This window comes from Gossypium arboreum, chromosome 4 (genome assembly GCF_025698485.1).
Source record: "Gossypium arboreum isolate Shixiya-1 chromosome 4, ASM2569848v2, whole genome shotgun sequence".
In the NCBI taxonomy this organism is placed as follows: domain Eukaryota; kingdom Viridiplantae; phylum Streptophyta; class Magnoliopsida; order Malvales; family Malvaceae; genus Gossypium; species Gossypium arboreum.
Window position 1 is genome coordinate 72,869,870 of NC_069073.1, and position 24,540 is coordinate 72,894,409.

The 24,540-nt window shown below is 35.0% G+C and overlaps 3 protein-coding genes across 4 annotated transcripts; all 3 read left to right on the forward strand.

Moving 5' to 3' along the window:
* Positions 1–1,772: 1,772 nt before the first annotated feature.
* On the forward strand, positions 1,773–5,660 carry LOC108458438 (mitochondrial fission protein ELM1-like). Of its 2 annotated transcripts, none has more exons than XR_008281430.1 (11): positions 1,773–2,259; positions 2,439–2,601; positions 2,751–2,817; positions 2,963–3,059; positions 3,439–3,588; positions 3,721–3,847; positions 4,425–4,537; positions 4,643–4,706; positions 4,802–4,895; positions 5,011–5,099; positions 5,256–5,285. XR_008281430.1 is itself a non-coding variant. In XM_017757832.2 (11 exons), exons 1-11 carry the CDS (start codon positions 2,077–2,079, stop codon positions 5,355–5,357), a joined length of 1,269 nt encoding a protein of 422 aa, XP_017613321.1. In that variant the 5' UTR covers positions 1,773–2,076; the 3' UTR covers positions 5,358–5,660. The 2 variants fall into 2 exon arrangements, 1 of the variants encoding a protein (XP_017613321.1); XM_017757832.2 differs by having other exon boundaries at positions 4,991–5,099; positions 5,256–5,660.
* A 1,813-nt stretch (positions 5,661–7,473) lies between these two features.
* LOC108460033 (casparian strip membrane protein 1-like) lies at positions 7,474–8,615 on the forward strand. The gene is made up of 3 exons (XM_017759417.2): positions 7,474–7,824; positions 7,930–8,053; positions 8,165–8,615. The coding sequence occupies exons 1-3, from the start codon at positions 7,559–7,561 to the stop codon at positions 8,378–8,380; spliced, it is 606 nt and encodes a 201-aa protein (XP_017614906.1). The 5' UTR covers positions 7,474–7,558; the 3' UTR covers positions 8,381–8,615.
* A 9,950-nt stretch (positions 8,616–18,565) lies between these two features.
* Positions 18,566–23,459, forward strand: LOC128291589 (uncharacterized). The gene is made up of 2 exons (XM_053026769.1): positions 18,566–19,598; positions 22,693–23,459. Exons 1-2 carry the CDS (start codon positions 18,566–18,568, stop codon positions 23,457–23,459), a joined length of 1,800 nt encoding a protein of 599 aa, XP_052882729.1.
* The last annotated feature ends 1,081 nt before the right edge of the window (positions 23,460–24,540 follow it).

Sequence of the window (24,540 nt, forward strand, 5' to 3'; positions counted from 1 at the left end):
GCTTAGAAATATTTCTTGTTCACTGACATTGGTCACATCATCTTACAAAATGATAAGTATCCTTAATCATAGTTGGCCTATAAAACCCTAATCCTAAAATCTTTCAAGTGCTCACTTTTCCTCCAAAATGTCCCCTATAAGGTGAGGCATGACACCTGACCAAAATATCATTAATATATCATGCCCTATCTAAAGTGATTGACATTGTGTCCAATCACCACCCTAGTTGTATAGTCTAGGCCTACCATGGAAGAATAATCTATTAACATACCCTACGACCACCAATAGGATAGTGACACGTGGCACTTTGGGATCCTATTTTAGAATATATAAACCCTTAACTCCCATACATTGGGGGTTCCTCTCACTCTCTCCTCTTTCAATAGTCATTCTCTCCCTTTCATTAGCCAAATTCCAACCAAGCTCTGACCACCTTGCAAAATAGCTCTCCACCTAACCTTAAGTCAGGTGAACTGCTATACATCATCATCATCATCTTCTGTTATTTGATTCATCATAAATATATATAATACCTAATAATGTGGCACAATTTATTTCTCACCACAACAACTAAAATTTCAATATTTATTAAGATTGAAAATTGTTGACTGAGCATTTCCTTTATACACTCTCATCATTAAGCAAAACTTTGTTTGAGTTTTTCTTGTTCATTTTGCTCCATTTTCTTGATTTCTCTTAGTTCTTTTAATATCATATTAGGGGTTTGATTTTTTCCTATCTTCTTTTTTTCTTGATTTTTTTCCCAAATAATTTTTAACATTTAATTTTAGAATGCATAAAGCAAATAGACAATCATTAAGATGATTATAAGGGCAATGGGCATGTGTTCTACATTGAGATCACTTTTGCCTCAAACTTAATTATTTTTTGTTTAAGATGATGGATGTTTCTTGATTGTCTTTACAATTTTATTTTCTTATAAATGTTTTATCCCATTTGCAACTTATCCTTCTAAATTATCATACCCAAACACTATGAATGCACTAAAAGGCTATTAGAGTCTGGGACCAAGCCAATACAAGACCTTAAGTTTAAATCCTTATGGCCCAGTCATAAATCTTCATTTTACATTGTTGTTGGTTGTGGTTCTCATATCGGTTTCGTATAGTTTCTTTATTGTTTTTGTAAACAAAATTGTTGTGTACTATTGTTTTTTGCCATCGTATATATCTGGCAGCAAGGGTGAAGTTAGAATATTTTTTAGTGGGGCGGAATTAAATTGTATATTTTTACTATAGTAAAAATACAATTTCACTATTTTAATAGCCTATGTCTTTTTAATTTTAAATGATTAAATAATTTTTTACCATTTTGGGATGGGACAAAGTGTAATTTTATTATAAAGAGTGCAAATGAAAAATTTTCCATTCAGAAGAGGGCAAGACCCCTGCCAATCCCTAACTTCCCCACTACCTCGTTGGCCTTGGGGTTTTGAATCAATCATGTTTTTGTTGTTGTTATATATATATATATATATATATATATATATATATTATTAATGTTTTAATAATTCAAACGTAAAATTTAGCAATAAATTATATTTATCATGTATGTAAAATTTAAAATTGATCCAATATTTTTATGATATTGATTTAAATACTATCTACATTAATATATATTTAGTGATTGAAATTTATTTTATATAAAATAAATAATTATATAATTTTAATTTATTCCATATTTAATAGTCACAATTTACATAAATGAATAAGAAATATAATGGCTAGATTTATAAATATCAATCCATACCGGCCAAGTTTATTCAACCCAGTAAAAGAACAATATAAAAAGAAACCCAAATAAAATGAAGCAGTGCCAGTGAAAGAAAGAGTTTTCCTTCAAAAAAGTGAAAAAGTCCACCAAGACTTTGTTGTTCTGTTCTATAGTGGCCTTTTCTTGGGCCCGTTTTAATATTCAAACAACAATACTGCGAATGTTTTAACTTTCAATTCAGGTGCCAAAAACGAAAACAATTCGACTCGTTTCGCTGTTTCGTTAAAAAGACAATCGATCTTCATCAAGTACCAAGTGACTGGGTTATTCCAGAGGTGGCTCATGAGACCCATAAGGCTTCCTGAACTGCCCATAGGACGGAGGAGCGCGGCGGAGGTGTTCGAAGCCGGGATTTATGGGATAATCAAACGGGTTGTTGTGATTGGAAATGGCTTCTCGGGAGCTGAGAATCAATGCATCGGTTTGGTTCGGGCTTTAGGCCTCTCGGGTTGTCATACTTTATATGTAAGCTTCTCTTTATATCTTCCTCTTTGACTGTTCATTTCAAAACTCAGTTCTTTTAATCTAATTATTGTGTGTCTTTTACATGTCCCAAGATTCAAATTGAAATACAGCTATTTGTAAGCAATGGGAAATTTTGATTTGTTATTATTTATATAGTATTTGTTTAATATATTATGCAGCGTGTTACAAGGCCAAGAGGAGGAATCAATAAGTGGCTACATTGGCTTCCGGTTTCTCTTCATAAAAAATTGGATTATGTTATGAGGCAAATTTGCATCTATTCAGGAGTTCAAGTGGAAGCTGGATGGAGTAAAGTGGTTCCTTTTACAATTGAAAAAACTGGTATCTGCTTTCAGCTCTCAAATTATATGATTTCATATTGCAGTACCAAAGATGGCACCCTTTTATGTTGAAGAAGTCTTTGATTTGTCCTTTTTTTGTCCCCCCCCCCCAAAAAAAAAAAAAAATCAAAATTCATATGAGAACTACAGGGTTGTCCAGTGTAATAGAAGCTGATGCAAAACAAATTGCAATGATGGCACGGGATACATTTGAGAAGTAAATTCTTCCAACTTGAATTTCTTTGTTTGCTACTACTTTTTGTTGCACAATGTGACACTTGACGTTGAAGCTATGTGATTTAGCTTTCTAGTGGCAGTTCTTTCTCTTGTGATTATTTTCTTATTTTATTTTACTCTATTAGGGAGGGCCCTCTGTTGGTCATCGCGTCTGGTCGGGATACAATCTCTGTTGCGAGCTCCATTAAACGGTTAGCCACAGAAAATGTTTTTCTTGTTCAGGTTAAACCTTTTTTTTTTTTTAATTCTCTTTTCCTCTTTGTTTATATTTGAATGTGAGTTTTTATTGGAGTTTCCACTAGGTGCTTGATATACAAGGCAATTTGTATGTTTCCTTTGAAGTTATTCAACTGTTTCGACTTTGTAGACCTGGGTGATTTCACAGTAGGTTAAAAGTTTAAAAGGTGGTCAGAATGTTCAACCTTTTATATATTTCTTTTCAGATACATATTGGCTTTTATATTTCTCATAAGAAAAAATCCAAGAAAATGGCCTGAAATTGTTTATTCATTATGCCGGTAATCATATGTTTTTTTCCTTTTTAGATGCACATACTGCAATTTGTGGTTTTATATATATTTTTCTTTGATTCAATTTTCAGATACAACATCCACGGTCACGGCTGAATAGGTTTGATTTAGTGATTACTCCTCAGCATGATTATTATCCATTGACTCCTCATGGACAGAGACAAATTCCTTGGTTTCTCCGGAGGTGGATAACTCCTCGCAGACCTCCTGATAGACATATGGTATGTATTTAAGTTGTAAATACTGAGAAGGCATCTTGACATAGGAGTATCTTTGCTGGCTGTTAAGTTATAGTTTCTCTTGTCATTGGTTGGTTGGTATGTAGCTCATCGGTAGTTGTTTCTGAATTTCAGGTTCTCACTGTGGGAGCTCTTCATCTGGCTGATTCTGCTGCATTAAGAAGTGCTGCTTCAGTCTGGCATGATGAACTGGCTCCGCTTGCAAGGCCCTTGCTTGTTGTCAACATTGGAGGGCCAACAAGTAATATTTAGTGCATCATGGAGTTTGTTATCATTTTGATCAATCATCTTTTTAAGTCTCTAACTTCTTTTTGGATAATGCAGTTGCTTTATGTTAACTGATACTTGCTAATTTGCATCTTTTATTGTAGTTATACTTGTTGTTTGAAATGTATTAAAGTATCCTTTGTATATGTAGGAATGTTGTTTGTTTATAACATACTATTAAAGAATCCGATGGCAATTATAAAATAGAAAATGATTTAATCTCGTTCACAGATATCCACCAGCATCATGTTCCATTGTCATTGTTGAACTCATTTAAATGCTCTTTTTTTCAGTCATATTTTTCACTTTTCATAATGATATAGGCAAAAGAATCTGATCAATGAACTTTTCTAATATCCAGTCGTCAAACCCCAAATTTCTTGTAATAATTTGATTTTGTCATGAGGGCTTTTTCACTACATAAGAGCGTTTTAATTGAATTATTGTTTAAAAGATTGAATGAATTATATCTTCTGCAGAATATCTACCAACCTTCCTTTGAGACTTTTATCTAGTAGTTTTTTATATGCTAAATCAAAAGATTTACGCAGGCAGCTGTCAATATGGTGCGGATCTTGCAAAGCAGTTAATAGCTATGCTGCAGAATGTTCTATGGAGTTGCGGCAGCGTCAGGATATCTTTCTCGAGAAGGACTCCTGAGAAGGTAAAAACACTTTGAAAGTTTCTGTTTGTCAAATTTGTCAACAAGAACTGACGTTATTGGTTTTCTAACGAATTCTTGGATTCTTGTTGAGAATTACACCAATAGGTATCAAAAATCTTATTGAAGGAGGTTAGTTCTAATCCAAAGGTTTACATTTGGGATGGTGAAGGTAAACTGTTTCCAGTCTTCTTAAGAGATTTCCCTCCCCTCCTTTTCATGGTAGCTAAGTTTATTCACCCCATCAATTGATGATATGTTGTTTAGGTCCTAATCCACACATGGGACATCTGGCTTGGGCTGATGCTTTTGTTATCACAGCAGACTCGGTAAGCATGTTGAGTGAGGCTTCCACTACAGGGTAGGTCTTGAAAACTGTAAGCCACATCCAATTATTAACAGGTTATATTGGTTTTTTGAATTTGAACATCCTCGTTACAATCCACTGTGCTTCAGAAAACCAGTCTATGTTATAGGAGCTGAGAGATGTACATGGAAGTTTGCTGACTTCCAAAAGTCTCTGCGGGAACGAGGAGCAGTTCGTCCTTTCACTGGCAAAGAGGATGTAAGTTTTTTGATGCATGTAAATTTCAATGTTCCTTCTGATTTATTAAAGAAAGCCACCACAAATTTTCTCTAGCAACTGGAACTGCCTGGCCTTATTTCTGGAATATCTCAAGCATGTAATTTTACACGCCTGCTGAATATGTTGGTTTTACAGATATCTGAGAGCTGGAGCTATCCACCGTTAAATGACACAGCAGAGGCCGCTAGCCAGGTGATGAAGGCACTTGCTGATCGAGGATGGACAATAGACGCATAATCTGCTTTCAGTGCTTGATTTTTATCCAAGCTTTTGCAATTGCTTCCACCTTTGAACAGAGTTTAATCCAGTCCGTACCAACTGATTGATCTTCTTTTGCACACATGTCCAAGTGAAGACATATCAGAAAAGTTTTTACTGTAGTTCTTTTTCTTTCACAATTAATTTTGTCACACCTTGCTTCTTGTTCACACCACAAAAATTTTGAGAGTGTAAGGTAAAAGAGACATGAATTCTACTTTGTTCATTATATTTTGATCCAAAGGCAAATGGATAAAAGAAACACACTTCTGTTCCGCTCTATCTGGTTTGTAAAATCTAAAACCCCCACAGTTTCTACATCTTGCCTGAATCAACCTCATCGAAACATGACATAAATGGAAAACAAACTTACAGACAAGCTTGAAAAAATTCAAGCTTCATCAGATCCGTGAATATCATTTATTAAATGTGATTATATGAATCAATTGAGTCCGGGTTCATTCCCTATATAAAAGTCCATTTTGATTTGTTGTTGGTTTAGGCAATGACCAATTTTGGGAGTGTTGGATTAGGGAGGTCAGGTGGAGTTTAGTTGAGAGATTAAGAGAATTAACTTTTATTTCGTGAGTTGGTATTTTTGTCGTAGTTCTGTTTGCCTTTGATTACAAGCTCCTACTCCATTTCTATTAAGTGAAAGCAACACTTGTAAATGACCAAAAACTTGGCTCTTGGAACCTCTCAGCTCATCTAAATTTATCATAATTTTATACCCATGTTTAAATACATAGAATATCAAAGTAAATGAAAAATTAGGTATCATAAATTCTGACGATAACTTACAAAATGCTAATTAAAATATACTAATTTAAGCCAATTACGTCTATATCCACTGCGATTACCTCTACCAGCTTCAATGCTATATGTGGAGAGAGCCCTACTCCATTATAATAAAAAAAACATATATATTTAATTATGAATTTCATTCTTTATTTAACAAATCTAAAAATTTACTCCGCCAAAGTTTTATAAGGTAAATAACACAATTCATCACCAAATTTCCGTAAATTTACAATTTAAGCACCAAAAAATAAAAATAAAAATATTCATTTTAGGCATCATGATCAAAAACTATTTTCATTTTAGGCACTACCATTAAAAATTATTCTCATTTTGGTCATCCGCTATTAATTCAATGTTGTACAATAATTTTAGTCACCCAACTTTAATAAATTTTCATTTTAGTCACTTATTTCTTTTTTAAATTAATTTTATTTTTTCAAAAAACCTTGGTTTTCATAAGAAATTGAGTTATTCAACTACGGAGGTAAAACTTAGGTTTTCCTTGTAACTCTATTCCTTGTAAAAACTCAAGTTTTTCTTGTAAAAGAACAAATAATTCACTAGAAAAATTCAGGTTTTCACTTGTTACTAAAAAAAAAAACTAAAATTAATTTTAAAAGAGAGGAAAAAGGAAATGAAAAGGGTAAAATGTTTTTTTCCAATAAAAACCCGTGTTCCCTATAAAAACCTAGGTAATTCTTTATAAAACCCCATGTTTTTTCTTTTTACGGAAAATGAAAAGTTTAAAATTAATTTTAAAAATGAAAAATTAAATGAAATTAAAAAGATAAAATAACCGATCAAAATGAGAATTTATTAAAGTTAGATAATTAAAATTAATTTATGATAACATTAAATTAATGATAAGTGACCAAAATAAAATATTTTTTAACGGCAGTGCGTAAAATAAAAATAATTTTAACAATAATGCTTAAAATGAAATTTTTATTTTTAGTGCCTAAAATAAAAATTTTTAAAATTAAATGATCAATTGTGTAATTTACATACTTTAGTACTTATACGTAACATGAAAATCAACAATATAGTAGTTTACATGTAATGAATTAGCAAAAATAAGTATTCTAATAAGATGTACATAACATATTAGCAAAAATCAATAGTTTAAGTCTATATGCTTACCAACAATTGGGTTAATTTCTCAGAATTAAATTTTGTCAATTAAAATAAATAGATTGTCTTTTCAATTTTAAAAATAAATATATCAAATTCGACCAATAGAATTATAAGCTAATCATCTATAAAAACTTCATCCATTCAACCAATTTCCATCACAAAAACAAAGCTTCAACTTCTCTTTTATTGTATAGTTCTCAAATTTCCTCTATTTTCCCTCCCAAAACAAAAGAAAAGAAAAAAAAATGATGAAGAGCAGTGATCACTCAAGCATTAATGTGGCAGAGTCGAGCGGCGTTGAAAAAGGCAAAGGATCACTCATTGCTACATCCAGGGAGCAAAAGAAGGGATTCAAGAAAGGGTTGGGTATTTTGGACTTCCTTCTGAGACTAGGAGCCATTATTTCAACTATAGCCGCTGCTGCTACCATGGGAACCAGTGATGAAACTCTTCCTTTCTTCAGTCAATTCTTCCAGTTCGAAGCCAGTTATGATGATCTTCCCACACTTATGTACGTTGCTTAGTCATAACATATGTATAATGACAGCTAGATATTGTTGAAGAAAGATTGGAATATAATGAGATATATATACATATATAATCAATTTACTTGCAGGTTTTTTGTGATCGCAATGGCACTAGTTGGCGCATATCTCGTCCTTTCCCTTCCTTTCTCCTTAGTTACCATTGTCCGCCCTCACGCAGTTGCGCCGAGACTCCTCCTTTTCATTTTGGACACTGTAAGCATTCGCATGCATGTTCGGAAATTCCCATATGAACCTACCAAAATCAATATATTAACGTTTCGGTTGATGTGTATATATATGGATGTATATGCACATGGCATGCAGGTGGTATTGACTTTAGCAACCGCGGCCGGCGCAGCGGCAGCAGCCATAGTCTACTTGGCTCAGAATGGGAACCCGAACACAAACTGGCTAAGCATCTGCGACCAATTCGGTGATTTTTGCCAGGGTGTGAGCGGCGCTGTGGTGGCATCGTTCTTTACTGTTGTGGTTCTGATGTCGTTGAGTCTTCTGTCTGCTTTTGCCCTCAAAAAGCACTAAAACTATAAAAGAGATTGCTGAAGAGAACAAGCATGAGCGATCGATTTACATTTATTACAACTTGATATAAAGCTATATGTTTCATTTGGCATCAATCTACCGTCATGTAAAGCTATATGTTTAAAAATTTTAGTTTAAGATTAAAGAATTAATGAATTTGTACCTGATGTAGTAAAGGTTCAATTCTTATTTAGAAGAATGAAATTCTATTGAGATTTGGAGATATTTCATAATCAATTATTTACCTCTTTGAATATTTGGGTTAACACACGTGGTGTGAATGCCTTGATATCAGCAAAAAATAGAATTTATTTATTGATTTTTTTGAAACTTTTGTAATGTAATCAAATAAGTTATTTACTTTTTAGGCCATTTGATTCACAAAATGTGTGTGATTTACTTTTTAACACATCTGTTTTATTTAAATGTAATATTATTTTTGTTAATAAAATTATCAAAATGATAAAAAAGAAGAAGATAAAATTGATATAAAAGTAATATTTCGAGCAAATTATAATAGTCAAAATGTAATAATAAACCAAATATTAGTCCTATAAAATAATAAATAAATATGATTGAAATATTTCTTGAAAATTATATCAAATAACTAGACATTTTGATTTATTAATTATTATACTATTATTTTGTTTTTAATTAAGTAAAATAAATCCATAGTAATTTTTTTTATATAAGGGACAAAACTAAATTACTACCAAACTTCCTTTCAACAATTTAAATAGTAAGCAATGTAGGCAGCATCCTTTGCATCTCCTTATCCTGCAGTCCTTGCAATATAGTCTCCGGTAGATCGGGAAAGGCATAAGGGCCAATCGGTTTGTTGAGCATTGTGGCTGCCATGGCGTCAGCAAGACAATTTCCCTCTCTATATGTATGGAGTAGTTGCACTTCCCAACATCTTCTCAACAATTCCATGATGGCTCGGATAACCCCGCTCAACACCAAACTATCACATTCTGTCTTAAGTAGCTTTAACAATTCAAGATTACGCATTTCCAACATTATCTGGCGAAGACCAACGTTCCACGCTTGAGTTACTGTCAAAGACACCCCAACGCTTCCGCTTCTAGCACTGTGCATCTGCCAACCGCTCGAGCAAAACCCAACACCTAAACTCCTGCATGATCACGAAAGATTTGACACCTTCTCTAAGCACATGGCTTACATCCTCCTCCTCAACACCAAAGATTTAGCACTTTGAATCCGATGTAAGATTTGTTTTTGTCTTGAGACAGAATCGCCTTTGTCTTAAGATAATGAGACATCAAGCCTAAAAAAGATTTGTTCAGTTTCAAGTCTCAAGACAATTAGTGGCGAAGTTAGGGGGCTAACAAGGGTCTCGGCCCTTAAAATAATTTTTTTATTTAAATTTTTTATAATTTATAATATTTTAAATTAATAATGATAAAGTTACACTTTGACTCAAAACGATAAAAATTTGATTTAATCTTTTAAAAATTATAAAGGTATAGACTATTAAAATAAAAAAATTACAGCTTTACTATCATAAAAATATACAATTTAATTCTAACCTCCAAACAATAATTTTCTGGCTCAATCACTAGAGATGAGAACCCCTTGTATCGAGACATTTCAACATCGAATTAAAAATAGAAAAATAGGAGAGGCCTGTCTGGAGACATGCTATCATCAAAAATAAAATTGTGGCTTGTCTTGAGACATTGAGTCTCTATCTCGAAACATAATGTTAAAACTTGAAAATTGAATTTAGATTTGAGTTTCAACTCTCAAATTAACTTACTATCACCAAGTAAGTCAATGAATTGTATTATTACAGCATATGAATGTAAAATTGTGATTGAAATGGATGATCATTTTGATACGAATGGTAATTGAATTCTAAATGATATGAGAAAGAAATAAGTTAATTTGAATTGCTTCGGCAATGTAATATGATATCTCACGTTCGAATTTGGCGACCAAATCAAATGTGAGGTGTTACATTAACAACTCAACATCCCAATTATTATTAGGAAAAATAAGAGAACAAAAATATTGAAAAAAATTTAATTTACAATAGTATATTTGGCCATTTCTAGGACCTCTAGAATACATCACATTAAAAAAATTATTTTTTATTGAAGATTTCATTTTCCATATCAAAATAAAAGTATAAAACATAAAACGTACGTTTTCTCACTTAACATTTCACTTCCAAAGCAAAAGAAATAAAATAAAAAAAACCAATGCGCAACGAAAATAGACTTCACAATTTTAACTAAATATTAAGGGTGAGTAAAATTCAATTTGATTTGAAAAAAATAAAAAAAAATTTAAATTTCAAGTTAATTGAATCGAATTATTTCATTTTCTCGAGTTAACTCAAATTCGAATTTCGATTTCGATTGAGTCAAATTTTACAATTCGATTAATATATTGGTATAAATATCCTTTTAGTTCCAATCAAATTTAAAAATAAGTAAATTGGTAACACAACTCAAATTTTCTCCTAGGTCCATAATTAATCCTATGTATGGATCCTTAGGATTGGTGTATTCTTTTCTATCTTATATACCACGGTTTCGGATCATGGATCAAGCCAAGCATCACAACTTCTTCTACCCATCCTGTATGTTGTCCTTTTGGCTCCGTGTTGGAATAGAAATTTATTGTATTGTATTAGTAGACGAAATCGTTTATCATTATGATAGGTGTCAAGTCGAAGTACAGTGATGTATGCAGCTGAGGCATCCTAACAGACTGGTACACTTGAACCTTGTTCCTACATGACCCGATCAGTTCGATCAGGCACTCGCCATCTATTTTCATTGTTCAACTCTTTGACTTCACGAAAAATCCATTGTTCAACTCTTTGACATGAAAAAACCAAAAGCTCTACCCTCCCTCTCTATCTATCCATGGACTCTCTCAACAAAAATTACAAAAAAATTAAAATAATTTTAAAAATAAAAAATTTATAAAAATTTCATAATTTATATTTTAAAATATATAAAATATTTTAAAAAATTCTAAAGAATATATAAAGAAAGTTAAAAATTTTAAAATTTTCTAAAATAATAATTTTGGGGACCTCAATAAGTTAATGGTTTCAAATTTATCTTACTAAAGTATTTTTCTTATTTTTCTTTGAATTTTTTTCAAATACACGTGGTTCCAAATATATATTGTAAAAGATTTTAATTTAACATATTTAATTTTTAATTTAACTCAAACAATTTCGCTTAATTAGACTCGACCTGAATTTTATTTCAATTGACTCGATTCGAAAAAATTTCTAATTGAGTTAAGGTGATAAATTAGGACTTATTAACTCAATTAACTCGAAAATTTTCATTCAATTCGATTTGATTTAATTGAGTGCTCACCCTACTGAATATTGTAAGAAGTTAATAAATTTATTTTAGAAAATATATAAAGAAAAAAATTGATTGTAATTTTGAAGAAGACAAACAAAATTAAAGGAGGTTTATATAAATGATAGAAATGGTGACACCAGTGTAAGACCCAATTTTGGCTCGAGCCCATATACATACAATAGACAAAAGACAACAGTCCGAACCTAAGTTACAGCAGGCCCAATTCATAAAAACAAGGACTTGGGTCCAAAAATAAAGGCCCGATAGGCCCAAAGTTTGGGGTTTTCGGGAAACCCTGGGTCTCCATGCGCCGCACGAATGCAGCCACCACGCTCTCCACCTCGCACGTCCAGCCAACTCGCGTGTAGCACGACCCACGCCCCACGTTCACCATACCTGCAACTAGTAGAAGCAAAGAAACTGTTGTAAAGTTGGCTATAAAAAGCCACGAATTTTCATTTGTTGGATTTTTTTTTTTTGGAATACAAAATACACACAAAGAATCCAAGAGCAGTGAAAAAAATACTTCAAGGTGGTTCATCATTATTTTATTCTGTTTTTTTTTTCATTTTCATTTGAGTTCACGTAATACAAAATAATATATCGTAGAAGGGAGAGGAGTCGTATCTTTTGATTCGCTAGCAAAAGGGGGAAATTTTTGGCCTTTCGGTGGCCATCTACAGAGTGCGCGAGGCGGCAGAAGAGGGCCTGGGTTTTTGCCCTTTCAGCTGAGAAAGGAAAATGATGGAAATGTTCTAGGTTTTTTAAAAAAAAAGGGTTAAAATGTTTTTTAAAGCAGGTTTTAAGCAATAGATGGAAATAGCATCGGGGAAAGGAACAGACAGCTTTTTGACTTGGTCTATGCGCATAATTTCTTTGAATGGTTAATTTGCGCAATTGGACCCTCCCCTCTTGCACTGGCTTGTAATTGAAGCTTGTTTATATTTTCTTTTTTTTTTTTAAATTGTCCCAGAAATTTGCGCGTCCGTTCATTTCAGTCCGCGCTGAAAGGAATTGTTTTGGGGCATGGTTTATTTGATTTTTCAGTCCTTGCAAATTTACACGCGCTACATTTGGGTCCTAATTTTGGTTTTTAACGGCTTATTTTATTTATTAATTGTCCCATTTAGTTTAATTTTATTTCAATTGAGTTTTTTTTCCCATTTCAACATGTATAATCCATTACTTTAATTTATTTAGCATTCAACTCTTTTTTTTAAAAAATATTATTTAAACATACATTTTGGGCTACTTTAATAATTTTACCTTGTTTTTTATTTGTTCAAATTGTAAAGTGTTATTTTAAAATTCTATTTTATGTAGTATCATTTAAGTTCTTGTATAATATATGGTTAAAATACATTTATATACTATTATTATACATATATAATTTTGATAAAATTAGCCCTATTCTATATACATTATTGTTTTCATATTATTTTATGTAAATATTTTCTTTTAAATTTATTATGTATATATATTCTCTTTAAAATTTATTTATGCATAATTTGGGCTTTCTTTTAAGGATCTTATTTTTAATTGTATATTTTATTTATTTAGAATACTTTAGTATCTTTGTATATGCATTATTAATATTTTTTCCCTACATGCGTCATTAGTCACATTAATTTGTTTTACTTGAAATTATGTTATATACTATTTATTTGAATTTCTTCTTGTATATTATATGTTTTAATAATTGTTTATGTATTATCGGTTTTGTGTACATATTAGTTATGTTGAATTTTAACATGTGTTATTCCTTTATATATTTTTCATACGGGTTTTTGAATTGTTTTGCGATGGTTCTGGTTTTCATATGGTCTTATGTATTATGAGTTTTTTTTCCATAATTTATTGTTTTATACATATAATTATATTCTTATTTCTTATTGTTGTATCATGATTATAATTCTCATATCCACTTAATATCGATTGTCCTTTATTTCAAACAAATCAAGTAAGTATATTTTGACTCAGTTTGTGTAATCGCTTATTTGAAATTTTACAAATCAAGGCAATGTTTCGTGTTTGGAAATTCGAGGAATCGTGCACTAACGTGCTGGGTTTCTATTTATCGTTGGACCAAAAAACCGAATACCATTTTAAAAATTTTCATCTCGTGTTTTGGAAATCATGAGGTGATCTCAGTTTTTGGAGGCTTAAAATATCGTGTCCTAACGTGCTGGATGTGGTATTTTATTCCTTTGGAACGAGTGAATCTTAAAATCCAACTTGAGTTGTTTCGCGTGTTTTGGAAATCATGAAGTGATCTCAGTTTTTTTTGGAAGTTTAAAATATCGTGTCCTAATGTGCTGATGTGGTATTTAATTCCTTTAGAACGAGTGAATCTTAACAAACTCGAATTGTGCACGCACTTTTAAGGGGATCGTATTTCAATGTTTTTTTAAATTTTCAACATTAGGATATAAATTAATCAATTAGGTACCAATTTTGGGCGTTACGAGGGTGCTAATCCTTCCTCATATGTAACCAACTCCCGAACCCATTTCTTTTTTTTTTCGTAGGCCAAAACCCATATTTTAATAAAATGATTTGTCAGGTGATCCGATCACACCTAAACCAAAAAAGATTGGTGGCGACTCCTTAATTCATTTTTAAAGTCGATCCCCGTTTTTTTCAAACTTTTAAAAATGGTTTCGACAACTTGGCGACTCCGCTGGGGATCAATAAGAGAATCAAGCTGTAAAATTGATTATTTTCTATCCTTTTGTCAAAAATTTAAATTTTGGGTTTTAACATACGATCCTTTTATTGCATTTCATGGGTTTTATGGTTTTTATCATTTTATTCGTGTTTTACATTTTGAGTTTTTATATCCCCTCGCATCATCTTGCATGACCGTTGTGGTCGCACCTTTTTTAAGTGGGAGTGAGAAAGTATGCCTCTGTGAGGTTTTCACCTCCGCATGGGCTAGTGGACTGCTTCCGGGATACATCCGTACCTATGTCTTCGTGAGGTTTTCACCTCCACATGGCCATAGGGAAATGTATTTTCCTGAATCGAACTCGATCCACATGAGACTATAATGGGTGAAGGTTGAAGAATCTGCTGGTTCAAGTACCATTTTCTAGAACCGAGCCACATATTGTGAACTGTAGGAGCCCGCCCTAGGTAGAGCTATGTTGAACCCTAGCGATTACCCAGTTAGGTGTTTGATTATTTTCTGTTTGCTTTGATTTTTTTTATTTTTCGATACTAACTTTTTGTGTTTTGTTGTGGTTATGTTTGCATGTCATTTCATATTAAAGAGGTGTCGATTTTTGTTCAGTTGCTAAATTTAAAACCTGGTTATAGAGAGTGAATTCCTTGATAAAGTAGAGGATAATGCGGCTGTCTGTATGTGGTCAGAGAATATGCAACTTAAGAAAGGGGATAGCTTGGCTGAGGGGTGTACATCGGAATTGGGAAACTTCACTCGTATCAATGTGACCCAAAATGAACTCCAAAAGTTGAGGGATATATGGGCCAGTTGGGATGATAAGGCTAGGCAGCTGTTCTATCAAAATTATGGCGACTTACCCTACCTGCTTGACCTCAAGGTGGACAAGTACTTGTTTCGGGCTATGGCTCAGTTCTGAAACCTGGCATATAGTTGTTTCACCTTTGGGAAGGTGGACTTGGTGCCTACTGTGGAGGAGTATACAGCTTTTCTTTGTTGTCCAAAGGTTCAAGTCGACAAAGTTTATTCCAAGGCTGCTAGTGCCTCAGCTTTTGTAAAAAAGTTAATGAGTATCACCGGGATGAGTGAACAGTGGGTTACAGTCTGAATTCAGCAAAAGGGTGATGGTAAGTGCATTTCTTGGGTGAGTTTGAGGGACCTGATCTTGGCACATCCAGATACAAAGAGGAAAGTTGATGTTTTCGCCTTGAGTATCTATAGTTTGGTGATTTTCCCTAAAGCTTTAAGGCATATGGATGAAGCAGTTGTCGATGTCTTTGATCGACTTGACAAAGGGATCACACCGATGCCTGCAATTCTAGCTGAGACATTCAGATATTTGAGTGTATGTCGGAGGGCAAGTGAAGGAAGATTTATAGGGTGTGCGCAATTGTTGCTGGCTTGGTTCCACAGCCATTTTTGGAATGTGGATGAGGTTTCTTATTGGGTTTTCTCCGAGAGTTACTCCCCGTTAAAGGAAATAATAGCCATGTCCAGGAGAGATGACATATCAGAAGAAAATTGGATCATGCTCCTCCGAAATCTTCAGGAAGAGGACGTTGAGTGGAGAGCTTCTTGGTTTGTTCCTGATGAGATTCTTTATCAGTGTGAGAGTTTTGACTGGGTACCCCTGCTTAGAATTTGGGGAGCTATTGGATATGCTCTTTTACTCGTTTTAAGATAATACAGGTCAAGGCAATTTATACCGATGACACATGGACTAGCCCAGAGTGAGTTCTCGTATAGGGAGAACAATTACAAAAAGAAGGTTCGAGAGATTTTTGATGCTTGGAAACAGATACGCCAGAAGAAGAGATTGACTGTAGAATCAATGACGACTCCTGAATACAAGGGATGGTTGAGTAAAAGAGTTAATGATAATATCTCTGAGCTGAGTTTGGAGGGTGTTCATGCGATAGAAGAATACTTGCAAGTAATCCCCTCCGAGCTTGAAATCGTAAAACGGGACTTTGAAGAGAGAAATACGGAGTTAGGGAAAAAGATAGAACAGTTGGAGGAAGAAAAGATGCATTTGAGGTTGGATGTCGATGTTCAGAAACTTGAGGCTGAAAAGTTGAGGAAAGGGAAAAGAAGCATTGATGAAGACTTGGACAGTTTGAAAACTGATTACAAGAAGCTACGTATGTCAATTAGAAATGCCGGATTGGGGAAGACGTCAGAACAGTGGCGACAGGAAATTCAAGAGGAAAAACCTAGAGCAGATCAGTGGGAGAAGAGGTTCCATGATACTCGAGCACGTGAAAATGTTTTAAAAAAGAGCTTGGTTGAAAGCCAAGATGAGAAGAAGATGTTGGTAGCTCAGGTAGTGGATTTAAAAAGGGCACTGCATCAGTATCATGGACGTAACTCCAATATTGAATTAAGGGCCAGCTTGAACAGGATCGAGGATTTGAAAGGAAAAGTGGAAGAACTTGAGACTATGCTACAGAACTGTGAACTCCGAATTGAATTCCTTGAGTCGAACAATGAGCAGTGGAAGGAACAGCTCTGTCGATCGCAAGACCAAGTCAGGGATAGAGATCATATCATGGGTGAAGCTATAGCTCAGATACGAGAAGTGACCGATCATTTACAAACCTTAGCGGTTTAAGCTGATGTGCTAAGTGTGAAGTATGAGTTAGAGTCAGATCGGGGTCGTGAGCTGGCTTGCATTCTTAAGAAAGTTAAAACTTTGGGCATTAGGGCAAAGTCGTAAATATGATCTGTTTTATGCAAAGGATTTTTCTTTCTAATAAAGTTTTTTAAATGGAATTGAATCAGAATCGACGTCTCTTTAGTTGTACATTCATCTCATGCATTTGCATTTCATTGCATCATGTGTATTAAATTTTATAAAAAGAACCTTAATTAATTGAAAATTGTATTATAGTTACCCTGGAACACCAATATTACACATGGAAAAAGACCAAAGCTATGGATCAAAGGTTGGAAAAATTGGAGCAAATGGAGAAAGAAATGCAGGAAGAGATGCAAGCGCAAATGCAAGAGCAATTAGCTAGGATCCAGCAAGATATGAAAGATAAAATGCTGGAATCTCAGAGGAGTATGATGAGCGAATTGACTCAGCTACTAGTTGAAAGGTCGGAAAAGGGGAAGAGTCCCATGATCAATGCTGAGGATGATAGCGGGGTTCTTGCTTACCCTCTGGGTTTCACCCCAACAAATACTCTAGTGCCTCCGCAAAGGGTGTCTATCAATATCAAACCCCAATATCAGACTGATACTTCGGCACCGAAAAATATCCCGATAGGCTTGTGTTCTAACCCTAAAGACAATCGGGCAAATCCTACGGTCCCTGACTTCGATAAAGTAGCAGAAATAGGAAAGGTAAGAACGAAACTTCCAAAGTAATTGGAAGACTGATATAAATGGTTGGAGGAGAAATTCAAAGCGTTAGAAAGCGCTGATTATCATTGTGGAATAGATGCTAAGGAGTTGAGCCTGGTCTCGGATTTGGTACTCCCTTCGAAGTTCAAAATACCAAAGTTTGAGAAATATAATGGAACCAGTTGCCCAGGGGCTCACATCACGATGTTTTGTCGAAGGATGACTGGTCATGTCAATAATGATCAGTTATTGATCCATTGTTTCCAGGACAGTTTGGTTGGGGCTGCGGCCAAGTGGTACAATCAGTTGAGTTGTACCCAAGTTAAATCATGGAAAGACTTAGCACAGGCCTTTATAAAACAATATGGCCATGTGACTGATATAGCACCTGATAGGATCTCGTTACAGAACATGGAGAAGAAGTCAAATGAAAGTTTCAGGCAATAATCTTAGAGATAAAGAGAGATTGCTACACAAGTCCAACCCCCACTGTTGGAAAAGGAAACAGCCATGCTTTTCATTAATACTCTGAAAGCACCTTTTATTAATCACATGCTGGGAAACACAACTAAGAGTTTTGCGGACATAGTTATGCCCGGTGAAATGATAGAGAATGCAATAAGGTGCGGAAAGATAGAGGCAGGGGAAAGCACCAGGAGGTCAGCCCCGAAAAAGAAAGAAAATGAAGTCAGTAATGCAAACATGGGTTATGCAAAGCCAATCATGGTAAATCAACCGAAAGTGGTAGCCACGGGCCAGCAAGCTTCGCCAAGGCAGGAGCCCCATACAAAGTAGAACATGAAAAAGCCCCAGTTTACTTTCATTCCAGTAACGTATCGGGAGCTGTACAAAAGTTTGTTTGATGCACACGTCGAATCTCTTTTCTACTTAAAACCACTGCAACCCCTATACCCCAAGTGGTATGATGCAAGTGCTCAATGTGAATATCATGCTGGAATCGCGAGTCACTCGATAGAGAACTGCACCTCTTTTAAGAGGGTAGTCGAAAGGCTCATCAACATGGGTGTTGTGAAATTCGATGATGCTCTTGGTGTAGGAAATCCGTTATCCAATCATACTGATAAAAGGGTAAACGCAATAGTCGAGAATATGGGGAGGAGAATTAAATTAGATGTGGCAGAAGTGAGAACCTCGATGAGGGAGGTTTTGAAGAAAATAGTAGAGAAAGGTCTAATCATGCAAGACTTTGAGAGCAAATCCCGAGAAGCAGGGAACTATTGTGAGTTCCATGGAGAGGAGGACCATGAGATAGAAAAATGTAATGAATTTAGGGCCCTGGTACAGGCTCTAATGGACAACAAAGAGCTGGAGTTCTTTGAGTTTACTGAGAAGGAAGACGTATGCACCTCAGAGGAGGGGTTGATAGAGAAGGTTTCTGAGGTCAATCACCCAATGGTGATCATTTCGCGACCGAAAATTAATGAAGTTGGAGCAAAAATTACACCGAGAGTTGTAATCCAGAGACCCGCGGCTTTTCCGTATAAGGATAACAAAAGGGTGCCTTGGAATTACAATCGTAATGTGACATATCCAAGGGAGGAGAGTCTGGTCAGCACGCCAAGTACAAAGGTCGAGCCTGGAAAAGAGAAGTCCGTGATGATTGAACAAGGGAAAGAGAGGACAAAACCACTAGTTAATGAACCAGTAACTGAAGATGAAGTTAAAGAATTTTTGAAGTTCCTAAAACACAGTGAGTATAGTGTTGTGGAACAGTTGCACAAGCAGCTGGCATGCACATCGGTACTAGCTCTGCTCCAAAACTCGGAGGTTCACCGAAATGCGTTGATGAAGGTGTTGAACGAGACCTATTGTAACACCCTATACCCGAGACCATCGCCGGGGTCGGACACGAGGGGTTAACAGACTTCGTTCACTTAATTTCATCGTTCATAAAAAAAATTTTCCAGACAGCTGGCTAACTGTGTCACTGTCACCTTAAAAATCATATCTTGAGTTCTACAGCTTGAAAATCAGTTTCGTGATTTTTCCCTGAAACTAGACTCATATATCCATCTACAAATTTTTTTCTAGAATTTTTGGTCTGGCCAATTAGTACAGTTTATTAGTTAAAGTCTCCCCTGTTCCAGGGTGCGACTACACTGACCTTCATGCATTACGACCTGGATATCTCCCTGTACAGGGCTTCAATACTGATGTCGTTTGTTTTTATAGAAACTAGACTCAAAAAGTAATCTATACATATATGGAATGACTTCTAAATGTCTCGGGTTAATTTATAATGAATTTCCAAAGTTGGAACAGGGAATCCAGAAACAGTTCTGGCCCTATTTCACGAAAACCTAAATATCTCTTAACATACAACTCATATGACCGTTTCGTTTCTTCCATATGAAAGTAGATTCATCAAGGTTCATTTACATAATTTATTCACTATTTAATTCCATTCCTACTATTTTTAGTGATTTTTCACATCCACATCGCTGCTGCTGTCAGCATCTGCCTTTAAGGTAGACTTTACCTATTTCATAGTTTCCATGATTCAATTAGCCCTTTTTGCTTACATAACACAAAGTATAATCATGATTAACCATTCCAATGGCTAATCGTTTCCAAACATTTCCATACCTCTTAGTGATCAACATACAAACGATTATAGTACTATGCTAAAAACGTATATAAGCCATTTTCGCATGGCTATCCAAAGTTTTACATACCAAAGTTCAAACAAACATAATAGCCTATACATGCCGAAATGTTCTCTTAGACCAACTAAGAAGAAGATACCAAAAAGTTGCAAGCTGGTGTGAAGACTTTGATGACGGTCCCGAATACGCAAAAAGTTGAGTCCAAGAAACCTAAAATGGGTGACAAGCAAACACCGAATGAGTATATAACTCAGTAAGTCATAAGCATTACACTACCATCCATTAATAAAATTTTCATAAGAGGAAACAACGAAATGAGGCTAAGTACTCCATCCATACCGAACTATGCCATAGTTTCTTAGACCTTACGATTCAATCTCATTCCAAGTCCTACATTGACATTTTATACGCTATTCAATAGGATAATTGAGGCATTTCCATACATCATTTTATTTTCGTTACAATCATACAACTAAACGAACTTTCACCTATTCCACGATGAACCTTATGTACGTGACTTCAATTATAATCATCACGTAGGTTCAAAACTTACCACGCTCAACTCCATATATAAACATAGCACCTATTAGCCATGAACTCAAGGTACTTACCCTTTCCGCTGTTCGAAATCGATTCGGTAAGGTCGCACCCTTAATATAAATAATTGATAGAAAATATATATATATATATAGTGGGTTCGCACACATAGTGCTTAATAATCAACCACGCACACTTAGTGCCATGTACTTTAAACTCGCACACTTAGTGCCATGCATTTCAAGCCCGCACACTTAGTGTCATTCTCTCAACCGTGAACACTTATTGTCCGCACACTTAGTGCCGAAAACCAGCCACTATATACGCTTCACTTCCTTTTTACATTCGACAATTTCATCTCTACATACATATACATTTGTATACATTTCACCTCATTAAACACAATTGCATAGGTATTACGATCATTTAAATCAATACCAACTATATGCTTAATGACTTACCTTGTGTTGGGTAAAATAATTTCAAGTCGGCTACTCGATGACCTTCGATTTCCCCTTGTTGGACGCCTCTCCTTTAGGATCTTGAGCTTAAACAAATAAATTAACTCATTCAACCGCTTTGCTACATATATTGGTATTCACATTTTAATGATTTTATGACATACGGAACGGCATGGTAAAATTTTATCTTGCTACCTTATGCTCTTAGCTATTCACTAATAACCATATGCTATCGCCTACTATCAATAATCCAATCACACATGCATATATATATATATGGCCGAATGTACAAAGCTTAGACTCATCATCACCTATGCTCTTAATTTGATGGCGAATATGCATACATATATATATATAATATCAACTATACTATCATCTTTAATTCCCTAAACACAAAATTTCATCTCATGAACACTTGACTGAATTTTTCCTAATCTAGCATGGCTTCACATATATTTGTAACATCCTATAAATCCACATATATCACATTTCTACATAAATTTTCTTTTACTTTTCCTCTACTTCCATTCACAACATCAAAAGCACCATACACATGTATCATTACAAAGCTTCACACTTAGCATGCAAATGACATCAACACAAATCCACCTTAGCGAAACTTAACTCATCTTCATGCCTCATCACCACAACATCAAACATCAACCAAGAAGACAACACCCATGGCGAATATCATCCCCATCTCACAAAGAAAGATTTAAACCATGGGCTAGGTAGAACTCAAACTAACAACTAAAAACATGCATGAATCTCATGGACAACATCAAACATACCTTAGTCTAGCAATCTCCCATGGCTGATTTTCTCAAGCTCTTCCCCTTCTTCTTAGAACATTCGGCCAAGCCAACAAAATGTGAAAGGATGAACACTTTTTTTCTTTTCTTTGTTTTCATCATATTCCTTTTCATTATTTATTCTTTCTAACATAACCACTAACTAAACATGTTTGCAACATGTTTCCATTCATAGCATGGCCGGCCACTATGCTTAAATTTTGGGTAAATTGACATGCAAACCCAAAGATTTTCACAACATGCATTTATAGGCCACCTTACATTTGCCTAGCACATTTCTAAATTTTCTCACATAAGTCCTATTTGATAAAATTCACTTACAATTAACAAAATCCAAACATGAAATTTTCACACATGCATATGTACATATAATGAGCATCAACTATGACGGTTAATTATTTTTATGACTCGGTTTAGTGGTCCCGAAACCACTTTCCGACTAGGGTCAATTTAGGGTTGTCACACCTATGTTACTGAAGATATTTCAGTGAACAAGCTAGACCACCTTGTCAGTAACATAAGTGCAGATAACTTCATCTCCTTCAGTGACGATGAAATACCACCAGGGGGCATGGGATCCACCAAGGCTTTGCACATCACCACTCGCTGCAAAGGGTATACACTGCTGCGGGTATTAATTGATAATGGGTCAGCGCTGAATGTTTTGCCCTTGTCCACATTAAATAGGTTACCAATAGACAACTCTCATATGAAGACATGCCAGAACACAGTAAGGGCATTTGATGGCACTGAGAAGAAAGTGATGGGAAGGATTGAGGTACCTCTGCTGATCGGACCAAACACATACGAGGTAGATTTCCTTGTGATGGATATTACGCCTTCTTATAATTGCTTGTTGGGGAGGCCTTTGATTCACTCGGCAGGGGTAGTATCGTCATTGTTGCACCAAAATTTAAAGTTGGTGACGAAGGGCCGCTTGATAACGATAAATGCTGAGGAAGACATTATTGCATCCGTTACTAGTAGTGTACCGTATATAGAAAATGATAATGAAGCAATTGAGTGTTCCTTTCAGTCATTAGAGTTTGTAAATGCAACTTTCATCATTGAAGGGGGCAGGGTCTCAATGCCAAGAATATCTGAGGCTACGAGGATGAGCTTGCAATTAACAGTGGGAAAGGGATCATTGCCTGGAAAAGGACTTGGAAAGTATCTTCATGGACGAGTTGAGGTGCCAGTTTTGGCTGATAAACAAGATCGCTTTAGCTTAGGGTATAGGCCAGATGCAAATTAGAAAAGAAAGGTGATGAAAAGGAGGCAAGAGAGACGAAGAGTCTGATTGAGTGAGACAGAGGTCAAGTGGGAATCAATGACTTTTCCCCATATTTCTAATACATTTGTGTCAGGAGGAATTATCTATTCTGAGCCGAAGACAATAGGAGAAGGAATGGTCGAAGATTTGATGGGAAGTTTGAACATCAACGTCATATCTGAAGAGAAGGTGATGGAAAGAGACTTGGCAAGCATTCGCCTTTATGAGCCTAGAAGGGTTCTGAACAACTAGACTGCGGAGGAAATTCCTGTAGTTTTTAGTGCAAATACAGAGTAATGTTCAAAACACACTTGTTATTTTAAAGCCTAGAAGTGATAAGAATCTTTTGAGAAATAGGCTCGTGTTCAAAACATCTTTATTTCAATACAATTACACTTTTATGTCATATTCTGAGTAAAATTTCTTTTATCTTAAGCCAATATTCTTTTGCATTTCATATTTAATCATGCCATACAAATACACTATTCTTAGATTCTTTTATTTTTTCTTGGCTATCCTTTCATGCCAACAATAGGTCTCTAGATATCAATGACATGATTGACGCTGTTATGGGCTCAGAGTTCCCTTTTGAGCGAGACATGTGTCTGGAAGGATCTCAGGATTTTGAAGATGATGAAGACTATAGCTTACCTTCAGATTAGTTAAGGATGGTAGAATAAGAAGAGAAACAGATTCTACCCCATAAAGAGACAATCGAAAGTGTGACCTTAGAAGAGGGGAAGGAGGTGAACATTGGAACTTGTATAACTGAGGAAACAAGACGGGACCTCATTGATTTACTACAAGAGTTTAAAGATATCTTCGTGTGGTCATATCAAGACATGCCTGGGCTAAGTGGTGATATTATGGTGCATCGCATCCCCTAAAAGAAGAGTGCAAGCCTATTCAGCAGAGGCTTCGGAGGATAAGACCCGATGTAGTAAAAATAAGAGAAGAGGTCAGGAAGCAATTTGATACCGGGTTCTTGCAAGTGGTGAATTACTCAGAATAGGTAGCCAATGTCGTCCCTATCCCTAATAAGGATGGAAAAGTGTGGATGTGC

Bases quoted from the DNA above. Each gene is read 5' to 3' on its own strand.
- LOC108458438 (XM_017757832.2), top strand. From the start codon at position 2,077: ATGAGACCCATAAGGCTTCCTGAACTGCCCATAGGACGGAGGAGCGCG. The intron at 3,589-3,720 runs GTATGTATTTAA...TCTGAATTTCAG, and splicing joins GACCTCCTGATAGACATATG to GTTCTCACTGTGGGAGCTCT. The intron at 4,896-4,990 runs GTAGGTCTTGAA...ACTGTGCTTCAG, and splicing joins AGTGAGGCTTCCACTACAGG to AAAACCAGTCTATGTTATAG.
- LOC108460033 (XM_017759417.2), top strand. From the start codon at position 7,559: ATGATGAAGAGCAGTGATCACTCAAGCATTAATGTGGCAGAGTCGAGC. The intron at 7,825-7,929 runs GTACGTTGCTTA...ATTTACTTGCAG, and splicing joins GATGATCTTCCCACACTTAT to GTTTTTTGTGATCGCAATGG. The intron at 8,054-8,164 runs GTAAGCATTCGC...CATGGCATGCAG, and splicing joins TCCTTTTCATTTTGGACACT to GTGGTATTGACTTTAGCAAC.
- LOC128291589 (XM_053026769.1), top strand. From the start codon at position 18,566: ATGAAAAAGCCCCAGTTTACTTTCATTCCAGTAACGTATCGGGAGCTG. The intron at 19,599-22,692 runs GTAACACCCTAT...AAGATATTTCAG, and splicing joins GGTGTTGAACGAGACCTATT to TGAACAAGCTAGACCACCTT.